The sequence below is a fragment of the Simochromis diagramma genome, unplaced genomic scaffold, assembly GCF_900408965.1.
Source record: "Simochromis diagramma unplaced genomic scaffold, fSimDia1.1 OVJJ01000107.1, whole genome shotgun sequence".
NCBI lineage: Eukaryota > Metazoa > Chordata > Actinopteri > Cichliformes > Cichlidae > Simochromis > Simochromis diagramma.
In genome coordinates, this window is record NW_024387209.1 from 4,097,999 (window position 1) to 4,117,408 (window position 19,410).

The following is a 19,410-nucleotide window of genomic DNA, read 5'->3' on the forward strand; positions in this document are numbered from 1 at the left end:
ACACGTAACAATCCAGCGAGGGATGCTCACTTCTAGCCAGTTGTAAAAAGAGGTCATTTTCAAGCAAAGTAGGGCCCTCACCCAGTCGTGGTGGAAAGATGCCTGACACAAGCAAATGTCCGATGAGCCTGTGTGTAAAACCTATAATCTTGACCTGTTACGTGCTCCCTGATGACCTTGTCTATGTGCACAGTATATCTGAACTAATGGGTTGTTTGTTCAAGGATCTTTAGAGGCGTGAAGCAGCTCAACAACAAAGCCCTCTATCACATGAAGGAGACTTAAGGGAAAACACAAAATGCACATATGGACACATCTGCCGTCTGAAAAATAATTAATCGGGGTTCGGTAACGGATGGCCGTTCATTTCACAGCTATTTTTGAATGCTATCAAAGCATGCTGATGGTGCAGTCCATGTGCTATTTGTAAAAGCTTCTTCTTCCTTTTTTTTTTCTCTCCAGCCGCCATCCATGAATGTAAAACACGCCCAGATAAATCGTCCATTGTGACGGGAACATGATTACATGAAGCTGCGGCTGTAGGCCATTCAGCAGGCAGACAGAGCGCCATGTCACCTCTAAGAGAGCTTTGAATAAATGTCCCCGTCTCCACCAAGGCCCACTTCTTTAATCAGGGTGTCGGATGGTAATGATTAGCTTCCTGTGTGTGTGTGTGTGCTTCTCAGCAGTCGAATCATAAGCGCACGCCGTTAATAATCTGCCTGGAGAGACAATGCCCTTCTTTACCTTCAGCTAATCCAGCCCTAATCTGAAGCACATTGTTGCTTCTTTTTTCATTATTAAATTTCATTTATTTTGACAAGTACTTTCATGGAATCATATTCAAGGAGACGGAGATGCAAGATGATTGTATCTAAATCCCCCAACTAGGTTAAATTATATAGTCTGCTGGTATCCCAGAGAGAAAGAAACACAGATGGGGGCTGTTTTTTCCCTTCTGCTTTGGGTCACAACTCAGGAGGGGGGGGATTACTGCAGCATCATTTCATTCAGTCTCTATATCCAAAACCTGGATTAGTAACAGGGAGAGGGATTAGAATTTATTATCACTATCCATGCCCAGGCATCTGTTAAGGGCACTGGTCCTTGAAAGGAAACATATTTTTGCTATTAAGCAAATGCTGGTTGAAGTGCCTGCCTTTGTCTTTGGTATGTTGGCTCTCACTGTGGAGTAGGTCACGAAAAGCTCCAGTTCCAGTTATTTTCTATGAGACAGTTTGATTGTTTGGGCCGCTTAGGAGTCTTGAAGTTAATAATTCAACAATAAAAAGAAAAAAGTTTCAAGATTTAAGTGCATCTAAACTCCGAAGCTATGCGCTTTCTCTGCTCCAGTTTTAATTAACACAACAAGTATCATGTTGCCTGTGACATTCAAACTCATTAACTCTGAAGATAAATGAAATTACTTAATAATACTCAGCGCATAATTAGGAAATCAGACTGGCGTATAGTAGGAGTTTCTTTAAAATCCATTTGCTTATTTTTATGAGGTACTTTCTATACAAATATCTTTGGACTTGGCATAGAATATCTGTGTGCATTTGTCAATAGCATTTATCGTCATGCTCAGATGCGCTTCAGGGAACAGCATATGCAGCGTGGTACTTTGAGACAAAGAGAAGAGTTAACCTTGAAGTATTGATTTTCTGCCATCGTGCACATGTACTCTATATCCACGGCTATGTGCTCATTTGTCTCTTTCTCTCTCCTTTCTGTTTCTCCTTGTGCAGAGATACTGAATGGGGGCGTTTATGTTGACCAGAACAAATTCCTGTGTCACGCAGACACCATCCATTGGCGTGACATTATCAAGAACCCCCAAGCTGAGCTGCTGGTGGTGCCGTCCAACAACAGCAACAATGGATGTGAGTACAGAGTGAGGGTGCAAACCGGTAGAACCAGTAGTTTTTGATTAGATTAACCTTCTGACCTCTAAGTCACTGGTGATCCCCCCAAGCAATGAACACTTAAGTTCTTGTTTTAAAGAAGAGGTAAATGGGATTTTATAGGCTAAAAGCACCCCGGTAGACCTGAAGTGGATAAGTAGAAGAAGATGGATGAATGAAGGATGGAGGTTTCGGAACAAACTGGCAAGAAGCTATTAATCCACATAGCCAAAGGTATACATACAGACTCAAATATATACATATATTCACTTAAATCTTTTAAAAGTTTGGTGTTGAAAGTTCAATAATGTCTTTTAACTCAACAATACCAAGTCCTGTAAACTTCTCATTAGTGATCATGATAGACTACAACTGGTAGTTTCTCTTTGCCAGCATAAAAAATGTTTGTTTGACAGCACTAATGGGGTTAAACACCATTCAAAGCAATGGGAAAGTCCAATGAATTCAGTGAAGCTCTAAGAAGAATAATAGGAGATTTACACAGCTTTGGAAGGTCTCTACCCGCCATTTCTAAACAACTGCAGATTCCAAAATCATAAAGTCATTAAATATGTGTCATTCCACCCTGGAAATAGAACAAAATTACCATGACATTCATGCCCATGATGAGTGGATATAACCTTCTGATCACAACTGTATATACGTCATATACAGGTTTAATATGACAGAAATACTTAATCTCTGGCACTGAAACCACATCCACAGCTGTTCAAACCTTCTGTTTGCATGGGGCAGCCAATTATAAGAAAGCTGGCTTAAGGAAAAGTTAAAGGAATCAAATAGGACTGTTTCAAGCAGTAAATGAACTAACAGGCAGCTGCACTAAGGCCCAGTATAAGATACCTAAGGTTCATTTTAACTGTGAATCATGCAAAGCTTCTCTACTAGAGTCCAAGAATAAAAATGTGGAGCAAGATATGAATGTAATAGGTGCCCTTTAAAGTATCGTCAGTGAAATGTTAAAGTGGCACATTCCAACATACTGTAGAAACACACACACACACACACACATCCAGCAGCAATCACGCCCTATCCTCATTCTGTTTGCCTGGCGGTCATTTGGAAGCAAAATCACATAGTGTTAGATCAACGCGTGAACCTTTCTATTGTAGTGGTATGTTAACGACTTTGCAGCAAGGCCCATGGAGCTGCTGTCTGCTGTGGTCTTTTTAAATCTCAGTGAATCTGACAGCTGGTTTGAAGCTGCCCACTTCCCTTGTTACCCAACCGCCTCATCCCCTTTGTGGTCCCGGCTGTCCCTCAGCTCCCTCTGCTTTGGCCATAACAGGCGTCAGTATCCGGCGGACATTCTGTCAGAGGAACTGGCTTCTAAAGACAACTCTTTCAAACTTTTCTGCGCATTTATGGGCAAGCCTTTTGCTCATTTTGAGGGATGGAAAGCAGTTTCTTCAGGGTCTCTGTATCAAAACGTGTCAGGGTGAACAATGGGGACAGCTGTGGCACCGAGTGGTAGCAAAGACATAGACAATGGGGCAAATGAAAAGGCGTTATGACCTTTTTTTTACACTTTGCAGAATGAACAGAATACAATCTGACTAGCATGAGCAGGGATCAGGACATCATGCAAAGCCTGTTTCTAAACAATAAAGGTTGGGGAAGACACTGTACAAGTACAATGTGCGTGAAACATTGCTATTTTGTTGATGAGATGCCACTGATGTAGGAGGAAGGGGATGAAAAGAAACAAAGAACAGAGGAGGTGGGCCAAAAATGACAAGAGAGTTTGTGGGAGTGGAGGTTGCCAAATTGAGGCCCTTTGCCAAGTTGTAGTTAGTATTTAACATTAACAACCCCACAGTGGGAGTGGTTGAAGGGGCCGGGTGACAATCTGCCTCACTATTCCACTTACTCTGTAATTAACCCATAGTCAATTAAGTCTTGATGATGGGCCACGGGCAGATGAAGGCTGTGAATGCTCTGTCAGGTCCCACTTTGCCTGCTAGCTCTTGACGGAAGGGAGAAGAAGCCTGTCTTTCATGCTCATGTTTCTCACAGGCCATGAGTCGCCAGTGACTTGAAATCTATTGTTGGATGAGCGGAGGAGATTCGACAGTTCTGTCACTGTCATTAGTCAAGCAGTTTTAAGGGCATGCACGAGCGAACGATTAGGTGTTTGATGTGTGTGGGGGCAGTGTCGTTAATGTGTGTTTGTGTCAAAACTACGTCTGAAGTTTGCAGAGAGTTCTCTGATGTACGGTGTCTTTTGCAGGCAGACGCTGTCATCGCTCATGTAACGGACGCTGCTGGGGCCATCAGGAGGACCAGTGTCAAACTTGTGAGTGCACTACCGCAGTCCCACCTCAAAACGCTGATTCACACGTGATGTAATGTATTGCTTTCCCAGTATAAAATTAAAAATTCTTTCCTATTGCCCTTTACTTATATCACGTGCATGTGTAGCTTTACTTCTTTGCAGATAAGGCCAACTAAAGTCCACATTAGGTGTTGGGTAGTTTAATATCAATCAGAAGACTTTTACCCTGCAAATAAGGGGTGGATCAACTTGGCTAACAATCCCTGAACTTGCTGGTTAGACAAACATCATCTTTTGGGCTGGAAAACTTTTTCACAATAATTACTTATATTGAAAGCTCAATTTTCCATTTGTCTAACCAGCAAGTTATAAATCCCACTCTGATAACACAACTCCAAAGCTACACCCTTTATTGTAAAGGTAACACTGTGGACCAGTGCTACATGTATTGAAGTTAAGAGTGGTGTCAAATAGCTATGCACAGAGAGAGACAGTCATGTGAAAAAGAACGTTTTCACATTACGTGGCCCTCTGGGGTACATCTCATGATTCAGGAGCTCGCAGAACCACCTTTAGCTGCAGTAACTTGAAGTAATACTTTTCTGTATGACTTTATCAGTCTCATCATTTTGGATGAATTGTGACCCACTCTTCTCTACAATGTTGCTTCAGTTCAGTTCACGGGGCCGTTGCAGCACCTTCGTTTTTATCTTTTTCAGCCATTCTGTTGTAAATTTGCTGCTTTGTTTTGGGTCATTTTCCCGTTATATGAGCCAGTTTGAAGTAAATTTAAGTTGTTGGACTCACATTTGACTCAAGAGTACTTTGGTAGTACATGGTGGATTCAATGACTTTAAGGTGCCCAGGTCCTATGGCTGCAAAATAAGCCTGAATCATTACCCCACCATCAATCAGCTGATATGTGTTTGTGCTGATATGCTATATTTGGTTTTGTGTGTCATGACCAAACATCTCCATTTTGCTATCGTCTGTGCGAAGGACATTGTTCCAGAAGTCTTGTAGTTTGTTCACTTGCAACTTTGCACTTAGCTTTACTGCTATGTTTTTGTTTGTTTTTTTTAGAAAGCAGAGGCTTTCTCCTGAAAATGCTTCCAAACAAGTCTTTTTCTAGTTGTACTCTTATGAACTTGAACATTTTAGATGTTAACTGAGCCCTTTAGTGAACCAAGTTTCATCATGGTAATGGTGTTTTAGATGTGCTTATATGTATTTTTGGCAATTTGGACAAAACCAAGCTAGTTATTCCCTAAGACAGGTTATAGTGTTCTAGATCCAATGCATTCAAACACATATAAAGTATATCATTAGATTTGTGGAAGTGTGAAAAGGTCAGTTTGTGAAGTTTAAATGTGTTATGTTCATTTTAGTGAAAATTTAGACTGTGAAATCTAGCAGTTTATTGGCTAAGCTAGGCTAAGCTTACCCTGCAATGCAAAGGCTTGGGGGCTAATATCGATGTTCTTAATCTTACAGTTATGAAATGTTGTTTGAAGACATTATTTCTCTCTGATTTTGCAGGGCTAAGCTAGGAACAACCAGGATATTCTTTTCACTTCAGATATAGACAGTCTAGTGTTATGCCAGTAAGCTATGCTAACCAACCTACCACTCATTTGCCTAGCATAAGTCATTTCATTTAAAAAGAAAAAAAAGTACAACCCACACAAACAATAATTCATTTTACAACTGAAAAAGTTTTTCAAAATCTATTTATGCAAAGTGCAACAGCAGAACTCAAACACTGAGAAGTAGGATAATGAAATTAAGTTAAATCACTTATTAGTTTAAGGCCAAGTGACCCCTTGTTTTTACTGACTGGCAGGAGAAAATTAATGATACTGTAAAATCTGCTTTAAAATAATCTGTAATCTCCAGTAATCTGCTTTGGGATAGATTTGCTTTTTAAGCTTCATGAGGACTATCCTATTTTTTTCTTTTTCTTATTTTTATTAAAGTTGGACACCAAGCTTATAGCCAATATCTAGAAAATGTATTATTAATTATAGGTAGGAAATAACTGTTCATCACCGTGTAGCAATACTTGGCACATAACAAATAAAAGGAAAAAAATGAGATACCAAAGGAAGGAGTTTAACTAGAGAAATGTTTGTCGTTCATATAATTACAGGATGTTCCCCTCATGGAAAGACTTACAGAGGCTCTGGCTTGTTTTTCTTAAACTAACAGACTAATAGATTACAGAGGCTTGTTTTTTTTTTTCACTACTGCATCATTATGTTCGCAACTCAGCACAGAGTGAGCACAGCAGTTTTTAATGCCTGGGCTTCAAGCTCCTGCTGACTCTCTGGCTGGTCTATCTCCTTCTTTATCAATACAGTGTGGGAGACTGTCCTTTATCAAAAATGTTGGCTGATGAAATGGGGACAAGCCACACATTACTAATGATACTTACACAGCTCCTGTTAAACTAGTTGAAATAAAATACAGAGAAGAAACTGGAATGGCAGTAAATATTTCCCTGGTTACTGCAAAAGTTGGCATATCAGCGAGTAAAGCCAGGCTTTCTGGGAATCAGAACAGTTGGACGGCGTCTTTGGCCAATTGACTCGCTTGGCTGAAAGCACCCATTGTATAAACACTGATATGGCGAATCTGTGAGATTCAGTTAATTTTTTCCAAACTTTATGTATCTAGGGAAAACCAACTGGGTTTCCACAAGCAAAGCTCCCCCTTAGATTCATTCCTGGACGCTGTCAAACACTATTTTCAGCTGTTCGGTCTCTGAGCTGAAGCTTCAGAGCAGTTAGAGGAGAAGAGTCCTCTTCAAGGGTGTCCAAGGAGGTTCTTGAGACAGAAGACAGTGCTTCATGTTTTTAAAGTACGTCTGTGCTTTCTAGGCAGTGACTCTGTGGTCGCAAACCAACTTGGCTGACCTTTAGGTTGCTGAAGCCCCAAATTTCTTCCTGCCTACATGCGACTGTGAGCAGTTGTGACTAGAGAGGAAGGTTGAGCGTGGTGGTATTGTCTCTCTTTATGAGTGTGAATGTATGTAGATGTGTGTGCGTGTCTGTGTGTGTGTGCCAGACCTTTAAAATTCAGTCTTTCCACTTCCCGTGCAGTGACAAAAACGGTGTGTGCAGAGCAGTGTGACGGTCGATGCTTCGGGCCTTACGTCAGCGACTGCTGCCATCGCGAATGCGCCGGCGGCTGCTCCGGCCCCAAGGACACGGACTGCTTCGTACGTCACACAGACACACACACACACACACACACACACACACACACACACACACACACACACACACACACACACACACACACACACTTTCTCACTCTTTAACTCTCTTTACTTCTTTTATTTCTGCCTTCAACACACACGTACAGTGACCAAAAAAGAAAGAAAGAAAATCATCCTATCTACACTCATCCTTCTTCCCATTCCACATCTTTTGTCCAACATCTGTTTGCCATCCTCCCCGCCTGAAAATGATCCACTTTGTTTACCTGCTGATAAATTGTTTGTCATTTTATGGTGCTGTAAACATCTTCCACAGCGGCGCTCTTTAAAGGACAAATTGGGGATTCTGTGTCATAATTAATATCCCTTTTATCACCTCAAGTTCTACCTTTTTCCTCAAACTGGTGCATGACTTCCCCGCACATGCTGACAGGGATGATATTGTAGTTGTAATTCACAGAAAGGCTCATCCAATTCAATTACTGCTGTTTCCGCCTGTGGCCACAGACGACAAATCACTTAAGAGGTTTATGGGAAAACATTTCACCATTTACATCATGGCTGTGGATCAATGGCTCCAATTTTTCTCCCATTTGGCGTTCAAAGAGACAAAGGAGGGCCGCATGATTCGCATGTCGCAATCCCACGTAAAAATGAAATGCTGCTTTAATACTCTTTCGCCCATGTTGACTTATGCAGGAAAATCACAGCCCTCCCCATTTGCCTTCAACCTAGCTCACTGCGGTTGTATTCCCTCTGCAGGCTTGCACCAATTTCAACGACAGCGGGGCCTGCGTGACCCAGTGCCCTCAGCCCTTTGTGTACAACCCGACGTCCTTCCAGTTAGAGCACAACCCCAGGGCAAAGTACACCTATGGAGCCTTCTGTGTCAAGAAATGTCCACGTAAGTCTGCACCTAGTTCTCAGCGAACGCAGTGCACATCCAAGCAGCTGCAAAATGATCTAGTGTGTGTGCCATTACACAACGCTACGCCGCAATAACATAGATGCTGATAATAACGCTCGTAAATAAGTCTTTGTTTTTCGTTTTTTAGAATTTGTGCTGGCGTCTGTTGATGAGTCATTTATCCCCTGTCAATCCTGAAATTGGACCCCAGGCAATTATTTCAAGTCAAGATAGATTACTCAAACATAAATCAAACATAAATAAAGTGTGTATCTCAATCAGCTAGTTGCTATGCCATCTGCTTCAGCTTCTGGCAGCTGAAAAAGCTAATCTTAGCTCATTCTGTCATGGATGTGCAGTTATGGTAGTGAAATATTTCAGCAAACGTGCAATTTGAGTGACATGAAGAGACTGCATGTTCGACTTCTACTGATCATCAGATGATCATACCACAGTCTGGCTTTCCTGTTTCTGCAACCAAGTACTTAGCTAATTCATTACTGTTTCTCACTGATATAGACCATTAGTTTTGATCATTACACAAATGTGATTAAAATACAATCAGTTTCATACAATTAGAGGGGTCCTTCCAGGAATGTGCTTTGATTTTTATAGTATTATATTTCAAATTTACTGTAGGGGGTTGTACGCGGTATGCTAAAAGACTGGTGAAGTCCTCTAATTCAGATTTTTGCTGCTTTTTCTATCAGATAACTTTGTCGTGGACCACAGCTCCTGTGTGAGAGCATGTCCCAGCAACAAGATGGAAGTGGAGGAGAACCGGATTAAAATGTGCATCCCTTGCACAGACATCTGTCCAAAAGGTAAACCCAAGCAGCGATTTCTGAAAATAAAGTGCGAAATATATAGTTCCTTCAGTCAACTTGTGCTGAATGTCATATTAAAGTGTTTCATGCCTGTTAAACATGGTGGACCAGTTCTGTGAGTCAAACTACTGAAGTAGAAGCCTAGCATACACCTAGCAGGGAAGTTACTAATTAAACAAAATGAAACTTAAACCTAAAGGAAATACATAAACAGGAAAGTTACAAAACAATTTGCATTGCCTTTTGGAGACAAAAGTGCTAACATTAGCTTATAGCTTAGCAAACCACCCTCTGGCTCTAAAAAACAAGATAGCAAAAGCTGCAATTCTAAAGTTATAGGTATAAAGCATATACAAATCTGTGGATAAACCAGGTGATTTCAGCAAGAATATCTTTAATTTCCTGTATGGAGAAAAACAAGAGGGACCATACAGTAAATAATGACAGAGCAAGATCTGACCTACACAGTCATTTTCAGTCAAAACAGAAGCTAGAGCAGCTGTTCGTCATAAATTCTCTATGCACTTGTAATGCAAGATTTTTCAGCTTTTGTTGTGCAAAGCGACCACAGTTAATTGCTCAAAAGCTTATTCTGTAATAGGTTCAGGTCTCTGATTTGTCAACTGTTCCCCCAATCAGTCGCCAAAAGTAAAAAAATAATAACCATATTTCTATCCCAAGGGAAAAATTCCCCAATCAAGTAGTTGCTTGAGATTGGCAGTTGCTATGAAACTGATTGCTAATGTCCCAATCATGAAGCCATAGAGACCAGTCAGTGATGCAACCACACTGAAAACCACTAGCAAAATGCTGCGATTGCTCATAGTTTCAATGGAAGATGCAAACTTGTCTGCAAACACTCACCAACTACTCTCTCAGCAGCAGTGAAACTATGAAAACTGATGATCCAAACCAGAAAATGAGAACATTTGTCTTCAAAGTAAAAGTTGTGGCTTTAGCAATGTGTTGATGGCAGCAGGGAAACACAACTTTTACTGTGACCTCAGAGGGTTTCCATTTACTTGTGGGGATCTGGTTTTGCTCATGCTTGGACAGCAGTTGGACAGTTTTTATATATAATGCTGCAACTTCCATGCAAACTATGGTCAACTGCAGCAATCTGCTTTCAACAAAGGTGATCCCAAGGAGGACTTTGGTTTCGCACCCTCCAACAACCACACACCAAGCCATCAAGGAGTGCACCAACTGGTCTCTAAGCCTGTGTGACTGAGACCTAAGATGGATGTTTGAAAAGTGTGGCCAAGGTATATTTCTGTCTCATGGTTTCTCATGGTTTCATATTAATTGACACTTGGAGTAACTCATAAGTCACCCTGGGGTGTTTTATTGCCCGTTGGCCTGGGTAGTTTTGGTTTAGGCTGTCAAATTTGTGCTGTTGAATGGATAAACCATGAAAATGAGCAGATTTTTATCTATTTATTATGATAGCATAACAATAATGTACGGGTATAATGTGCAAATCAAACAAAGTGAAGTGATAATCCAGTTTGATTCTCATTTTTCCCCCTGCTTCTACGGCTACCAGGCTCACTGCACTGCATTTACTGTCTGTACAAGAGCTTATGCAGTTAAAACATTTTAATCTAATAGCTTTATGCTAACAGTGATGATACCAAATCGACACGAGCCCAGAGGAATCACTTAAAAAGCTTTTATATAAGAAATGTAATTTATTTTCACGGAGGCAGCTTAGCTTTTTTTATGTTACCGTGAATGTACTTACAGCTCAGATATTGATTCCAGCGACCCTTCCAAAATCAGCATCTTCTTTCCTGTATGAGCCACGCCGTGCAGCGCTCACATCTGTAACATTCTCAGCAATGCAGTAAACTTTATCTCATTTTATTAATGAAGTCTTCTCTAAACCTTCCATATTGTTGATTTCAAACATTAATAGTTAGGTCCTAACGCAAAATTAATCTCTGCGCATTTCATTAAAGGGGCTTTGGCTACATGACACTCATTTTCTCTTATCACTGCAATGCGTATCCAGTGCATACTCATTACATCCTGTTGGAAGTTAAATATGGCATAAATGAAGGTCACGTGTTTGATCCCCACAACAGTCGACATGGTAATTAACACAAAATAGTCTCATAATGAGAAACTGCTCCTACCTGCTCAGTAATTACAAGTCATTTTGCTGGAAGACCGTCCGCTAAATGCCTAAAATGGCTAATGTGAAATTAAACAGCATTACTTCAGTTCAATACAGAGGATTAGCCCCATCATCACATTGTTCTCACAAAGGTAACTGATCTGACCTCTCTCTTACGGAGGCAAGGTAACAGTGTTTTTCTTCAGGTTCCATGTATGGGCTGTGGCATCCATTGATTGGCTAATCCCTTGATTACATCGTCACATAGCAGGGAGGGGTTAATGAGGGATAGCCCAAAGAACTGTGGGAAATGATAACAAATTAACATTTCAGATATCGCGTTGGCTGGTATAAATCACTATCAAAAACTGGTTACACCACTTAATGCCAGCCTTATTCATCATCCCCTCCGCCTCTGTCAAAAATACTTGGCTCACACTAGACCGCAAGTCTAATTAATGCAGATGTAATGAATTCATTATAGGGAGGAATTGGCTGTGGATTGGCCCATGCTTTCATCAAAAGAATTCCAATGCATGGAGAGGGGCCATGGCCTTTCATGCACACCCAAAAGCAGGACCATATTTTCATAAGAGTATGAAAGATTACAGTGACAAATGGCCAGTGGTAATTTCTCAAAATTAGGCCTTTGCAATATACAGGGACTTCAGATATGCATTAAAGTAGGTAAATTCTCCATTGCTAAAGCAGCTAAAATGGTCATTTAAGTAGTATTTTTAACTAATTGTGTGTTTCGGTGTTTGTTGTTTCAGTGTGTGACGGTATAGGAACAGGAAGCCTGCAGTCAGCTCAAACAGTGGACGCCAGCAATATTGATAAATTTGTCAACTGCACCAAAATCAATGGCAACCTCATCTTTCTCATTACTGGCATTAAAGGGTGAGTGCCACTCACACTCAGTGATTTTACACAAGTTTTTGTTAAGCATATTTGATGGAGCACACAAAAAAAAAGATTTGTTTTTACTTTTTTATGTGTCATACAATTTCAAAACTTCTAGATTAACATGCACAAACAAATTTTATCTGTCTATGTGGTTTTTTTCTATGATTTTTTTTAAACTAGAAGGTGTCAAACTGTACATTCTTTGAATTACTGAGGTTTGATAATCAGTTTTTCTTTTCTGGGTAATTCATCTGCTTTGGCAAAAAAGTAACTGCCATACAGAACAAGAAGTTTGGATCCAGCTGTCTTCTGGCATCCCCATTGTCCCCACTGATGACCTTGGTGATGGAATGGGTTGGACTGGTACTTATATAGTGCTTTTCCACTCAGAGCACTTTCAATAAGCATCATTCACCCAGCCACACAAGTTCATGCAAGTGCTTTTTTTCCATGCCTACGCACTTTTGACCTAGCATTCACTTGCTCATACTCCTTTCGATGTATTGGGGATTCAGTGTCTTGCTCTGACATACAGGTTGGAAGAGTCAAGGTTTTTAGCAGATGACCTGCTCCACCTTCTGAACCACGGCCGGCCCCAATACCCATTGGGTTCTTAAATTGGGTGCGGTGAAGATGGTGTCTAGTACACAGTTTGGTCTACTGACGAGTCATATAGATGCTTTAAAGCGCTTGAGCTGAAGGCAACTAGGGATTCTTGAAGACATTTTACTTCACGCATTAAGCGTTATTAGCTGAAAAAGAATGGACAAGAGTTGAAATGTCTTCAAGAGCCTAAAAGAAGTCCAGTTGTCTTGGACTCAAGCACTTTATCTCACACTCATATACACACACGCAGACACACACACATCTCCATTGCACTGTATCGTCCTGTTCTGTCTATTGTTGCACTGTCTTGTCTTGTTCATTTTTGCTGTTTTTATATATTGCACTTTGCGTAGGCCTGTGTTTGTCCGTTATATGTCATATGTAGCACCAGGGTCTCAGAGGAACGCTGTCTCATTTCACTCTGTACTGTGCCACTGTACATGGTTGAAATGACTATAAAAGCCACTTGAACTTGAACTTTAGCTCATCATACTGAGTGACCGAGACTCTGTACAGACATACTGATCTTTTGCCTTCAAGTCGATCCCTACAAGTGACCACATTCTAGTTATGCATAGTTAATAAACCCACTGTTGGGGTACTATGTAGGAGCAGCAATATGTGCAGTTTTACTGAAGGACAACATAGGGTTCACTACATGGATGAAAACTTTACACACAAAACCACTGCACATGGAGAAAAAAAGAGAGCAGTGAAGGTCAGGGAGCTACTCTTAACAGCATCCTGAGGACAGAATGATTATAAATCATAATTTGGCTATCGGCTTTAGTTGGCTTAAAAACCTTAATGAAACGTTCATTTATAAAGCCTTGCTTTAGCAACATAGACTTATTATGCTTTATACTTCTCTTCAGGGATATGTACCACGGTATTGGGCCTTTGGACCCTGAGCGCCTCAACGTGTTCCGCACCGTGAAAGAGATCACAGGTAAGACGGCCTCACTTGGAAACACTGAATACAAGAAGAATTACAGGGTGTGTTTGTGCATGCGGCCGTGTGAATTATTTGGCCTCTAAAGTAGTGAAAGAAAGCTTTAAGAGGACAGCAGATTTTTGCCAGTAAGCTCAAAAAGGAGCTCTGGTGCATATAATGTTATTGTGTGTGTGCAATATCTCCATAGTTATACGTTCTTTCACTGTGTGCTGCTGCTGCTGTGTGCATCCTTGTGTGTGTACTTATTCATTAGCTATTACAGGCCTTAAGGGATGAGCAATACCTCGTATACAAACCCTTTTGTCATATTAAACCGCGACTTGCAGTTGAGCCAAACAGCTAATGGAGTGAAACTGCATTTTCATAATGAAAACCTAAGCAATAAGAAAGAGCAATGGCCATTCTATCCCAGCCATTTCCTGCTCCTATCCCTTTTAATGTCATTTCCACAGATGCTGATTTGATATAATCTGTCATTAAAGGCAACCAGACAAATTGTGCAGAATATTAAATCCATTCTTTTAATTAGCAATATTAAATATTAAATATTGTCTTCTGCAAGCGCATTTCCTACAAAGAAAAGGGTTTCTTGCTTGAACTTCAGAGCAGCTCCGTGATCTGAAACTTTGGATGTAGGCAACAGAAGGGTTTTTATCCATTGCTCATTATTTTTGTGCTCCTTCATCAAATACCGCCACATACTAATTAGCACATGTTCAACCACTTTGCCTGACATGTCTTCTTTAGGTTACCTCAACATCCAATCCTGGCCTGAAAACATGACAGATCTTAGTGTTTTTTCCAGCCTGGCTACCATTGGAGGCAGAGCTCTTTACAGGTATGTTTGCAGGCATGCCCACACTAACTTTCTTCTGTCCATCCATGGATTTTCTTCCACTTATCCATTTGAGGGCCGAGAGACTAGATTCACCAGATTGCCAGGCTGTTACAGGGCTAACACATAAAGACAGATAGCCAGTCCTGTTCACAGTTAAACCTACAGCCAGTGTAAAATTGCCAGTTAACCTGAATTTGAAGGCAGGACCTTCTTGCTATGACCTGACGCGATACCACGCTGCCAAAATTGGACCATTGCAGGATAAATCATTTGGGTGCATTTACACTTTCCCTCTACCGGTAACCATTGGAAGGCTTCCCTGTGAGTAAACTACGGTAGCTGCCCCAAGAAGGCATTTAACTATCTCTGAGTATTGTTCACAACAGAGGAGCAGGTGGATTGTAAAAAGTTGGATTGTTGGGATGTCAGCAGTAACGTGGGTATTGTACTGGACTATTGTGGCGAAGAGAGACAGTTTCCAAATCACCAGCCAATATATATCCAACCCTCACATATGGTCTGGGGTAGTCACTAAAAGAATACATCTGTTAAATGCTGGAATTAGTTTCCTTTGTAAGGTGGTTGGCTGTACCTTAGAAATAGGGTGAGGAGCCCAGACATCCACAGGGAGCTGGGACTAGGGCCACTCCTCTTTTGCATTGAAAGGAGCCAACTGTATTGGGTTTGGGCTTCCAATCATGATGCATCCTGGACAAAAGCTCTTAAAGGTTTTCCAGCAAAGCCCAGGTGGGAAGACACCTTTTAAGACCCATGTTTACATCTCATCTGGAAAATGTCTAAGACAGAACAAGGATGTCTATAATATCCTGTTTGCCCACGTAACAAAACTATGGATGGATGTTGCAGGTTTGCAAATGCGTGCGTCTGAGCGAGATCAGTAAAGAGGAAACACTGCAATATCACCATTTCTGCTCATTCATTACTGAGGAGTAATAATAAATTCCACAAAGCTATACAGCATACATTTAAATAAATTAAAATAAACCCATTATACTCACTTAACTCCAGAGGGATTGTTCATATTACACTTGTCTATAGACAAAATGCTTGTGAAATAAATGTAGTCAAACTTTTCTTTCCTTTCTGATCGCTGAAAATGAAACAGATGCTTAAAATGATACGACTCCGGGACGATATCAACATATTTGCATGTCAGAATATTCCGAATAATTGATGAAACGTTTGTATGTGACAACATCCCACCTTGATACACCTTGAATTGAGTTGCTATGGCATCTAATATGCTGTTTCATGCATGCAACTTTTCAAAAATTGTAGACCAGTGTTATCAGCTGCCCTTGTCAAGGAGAGACCTCGTAGGCTGCAAAATGATGTCACAATTCTGCAGAAATAACCATGTTTGAAGCCTGCAGCTAAATTATAGTATTTCTATCTTTGCCAAAGAGGTTATGTGATTGGTTTGTGCTGGCTGTCTGTTAGCAAAATTACTCAAAATAGTGATGCACAGATTTGCATTTGCCAGAAGAAGGACTTAGCTCAGCTGGTTCCTGGATTCTTTAGAAAAAAGTTGGCAAAATTGGCCATTTCGAGCATTTTATGGACTTTTTTCCGAGAGCATCATCTAATTTCCTGCTGTTTCCTCTATTCAGATGCTCGCCGTTGGAGCTGGTGAGCCACCGGCAGGTTTTTGCTCACAGAAGCTCTTTGAAGCGCTGCTGTCACACAGCTTTGATTTGCCCTGTTTTGATAACAGGTTCTGTGTTTGCTTGCAAGTGACAGATTCGAGAGAGATAGTGCTGCAGAGTCAAAGGAGGTCCAGTCGTGTTTTGTAAATGCCCGTGATGTACATGTAGCTCAGCAGTGCTCGAGTACAAGTCCGAGCTGGAGAAACCTTCTGCATCTGCAAAAGTTTCTTTATGTCTGGTATTTCTTTTTTTTCCTAACATTACATTTTTAATAGGAGTTTTTTTTCTCTAGCTTTACGTGACTTCTTGTTCTTCTTTTGTCTGACTCTTAGCTTAACTCTTAATCCATTTTCCCTTTCTCCCCTCATTACTGTTCCTCTCCATCATATATTTTCATCCCACCCTCTAACCTTGTCTTTTCCTTTCCTTTCCCCCCCCTCCTAAACCCTCAATTACTCCTTCATCCTCCTTTCTCTTCTTCTATCTTGTTAAAATTGCTTTCCAAATCTTCTTGTGTGCTTCCAACTATTTCTTTTAAATTTGTTATTTCTCTCTGATTTCCTTTCTTCTCCCTACTCGTCCCCTCTACCCCTTCTCCCTTTGCCATGACTCATTTCCTTTTCTATTCTCTCTTCTCTTTCAGTGGAAGTGGTATTTCTCTTTTGATCTTGAAGCAGCGTTGGATCTCCTCGCTCCAGTTCCAGTCGTTGAGTGAGATCAGCGCCGGGAACGTCTACATCTTCAACAACAGCCGCCTCTGCTTCTATAACACTATCAACTGGACGTCGCTATTCAGGACCCCGAGCCAAAAAGTCCTCGTCCGTAACAACCAAGATCCAAAGGAGTGCAGTGAGTAGATGTGGTGTTAAGACTGTTAAAGTTTTTAGCTTTTGCAGACCTCTGCACCTTCTGAGGGAGGAATCAGAGTTTAAGCAATATTGCATCATTACGCAGTGTCTTAGCTGCATAATTAATCCAAAATGGTTCAAATTTTGATGCCAAAGTAGGGTTCTGAATAGTTTTTAAACCTTTCAAGAACTCCTGCTCTCCTGTTTTTTCTTCCACGTAATCGTACTGAGTGTTTCAGGAGGGGTGCGAGCAGCACCACTCAGAAACTGTAGTTTTATTGCATTTTGACTAGTGCTAATTTGGGTTTGGCTGGTGTTCAAGTTTGAGAGAGTGTGACAGACAGGCTGTGGCTGCCAGGAAAACTAGGGAAGGTTCCAGGTGAGGTGGACAGAGCGCGTGGCAGGTTGGCAAAAACAGGAGAGAGGTGACGGGAAAATGACATGAAGCTGAGAGTGGCAAAAGAAAATGTGGCAGCAGGAGACAGGGTGGAGGTGGCAAATGAGATAAAGGACCCGAGTCACGTGGAAGCAAAGAGCTACTGAAGAGGCCGAACAACACAAGGGACAAACTTGGCTGGTCAGTGTTCAGTGTTAGCGATGACCACATCTGGTACACACACATTTCATAACAAAGGGGTCAGTTAAAAGGATGATTGGATGGATAAATTGCTGGAGTAATTTCTGAGCACCGGTCCTATGTGAGGACAAGGCCATGCAAAATTTAAATTGCAATGAAAGCCGATTGGGTAAAAGTGATGTGCTAGCTGGCTAGTTTTTGTTAGCTGCTAGCATCTGCTTTTTGGACTAGTTCATGTGAAAGTTACCTGCAATAAAGTAGACAGGATACGTTTAGAGTATCTTTTAGAAGTTTAAAGTGATTGACTCTCAGTGTGGGTTGGATTTTAACAGTATAACATTAAAAGTTTGTGTAAGTTACTCTTTAATGCTACACAGATGAACTGAGCAGTCTGTCAGAGTGAATGCGTCTCCGGTGTGCAAGTGCAATGCAAATTTCATCCACTATATAGTGCTCTAAGAAATCCTTGTGATGCATGAAAAATCAGTGTACAGTAATAAAATCACTAGTACTCATCCACATCAAAAGGAGTCAGCTGAGGTGGTTCGAGCATCTGACTAGGATGCCTCCTGGGTGAGGTGTCACATGCCATTCTACGAGGAGGCCCTGAGGTAGACCAAGGACATGCTGGAGAGATTACATCTCTCTGTTGACCAGCATAAACCCCACATAAACTGGAGAAGGTGGCTGGGGGGTGGGAGGTTTGGGTTTCAGCCAGTCCCAGACAAAAGGCAGAAGATAGATGTATGGATGAGGGAGTGACTGAAAAAGTGGATGATTTAACCACAGCCACACAATATACTAAAAGAGAGAGAAAAAAACAGCAGCCAGAGGCACAAGAAAAGGGAAAACAGTAGGAATGAGACTAAACGACAGCCATAGCCATGGTACCATTAGCACTCTAATTACCTCTACCCCAGTATTACACACTGACTTGCCCAATTTCATGGGAACTGTCATGCCTTAAAGGTATGTTAAGTATAATGCTTGCAATGGGAAGTGGAGGCGTGATGGAATGAACAACAGGCAAATAAAGGGACATATTGCTCATATGATTCCACAATACCCAGGGTAATGAGCTTATTTATAATATTTGTGAGGATTTGTTAGAGGTGGTTGCCACTAAAGCTTTCTGTGTCTGAGATGGAGATAACTAAGCCGCCATAGTTTTTCACGGTCCTGCCACGCTGCGGTTCATATCATTAGCCAGTTAATGAGTACGGTGTGTGTATTAGAGATCGATCGATGGCACCGTACACAGGTCTCTTCATTAGGCTCAACCCACTGTCTACAATTGACTGTTCTCCTGTTGACAAGGGGTTTGGCCCCCACCAGGCGACACTCCCGGGGAGATATGTGTGTCACTCAGCGATTGAGTGTGATGAGCATTATTGATTGTTGTGGTTCAACAGGAAAGGGGGGGGGGGGGGGCTTACAATTATAGTGGATGTGTTCTTTAATGGCAGAGATGTGGGGAATACCAATGTTTACTCACTCAGGTGGGCAGAAACATACAGCAGTTTGAGCTTCCGATAGCTGTAGAAAAAAAAATATAAATGCAGTCCATTTACAAGCACTGACTTATCTCCTAGGCATGAATACAGAATAGATATACACACATTGCTACATTTATACACTTATAATTTGGGACAGGCAGCAATGTTATAGACATCTTAAAGAAAAGACATTCTGCCAATGAAGTCTGTGGGTTCCCCAAGAATCAACACTGACTTTCGA

The 19,410-nt window shown here is 41.2% G+C and overlaps 1 protein-coding gene across 3 annotated transcripts in view; it reads left to right on the top strand.

The window, feature by feature from the left end:
* The window catches only part of LOC120746115 (receptor tyrosine-protein kinase erbB-4-like), a 353,488-nt gene that overhangs the window by 236,266 nt on the left and 97,812 nt on the right, over positions 1–19,410 (top strand). For all 3 annotated transcript variants that reach the window (XM_040051409.1, XM_040051411.1, XM_040051410.1), the window contains exons 4-12: positions 1,752–1,886; positions 4,159–4,224; positions 7,305–7,423; positions 8,186–8,327; positions 9,041–9,154; positions 12,050–12,176; positions 13,664–13,737; positions 14,491–14,581; positions 16,892–17,097. In XM_040051409.1, coding sequence (XP_039907343.1) covers positions 1,752–1,886; positions 4,159–4,224; positions 7,305–7,423; positions 8,186–8,327; positions 9,041–9,154; positions 12,050–12,176; positions 13,664–13,737; positions 14,491–14,581; positions 16,892–17,097 — 1,074 coding nt within the window. The remainder of the gene's footprint in view (positions 1–1,751; positions 1,887–4,158; positions 4,225–7,304; positions 7,424–8,185; positions 8,328–9,040; positions 9,155–12,049; positions 12,177–13,663; positions 13,738–14,490; positions 14,582–16,891; positions 17,098–19,410) is intronic.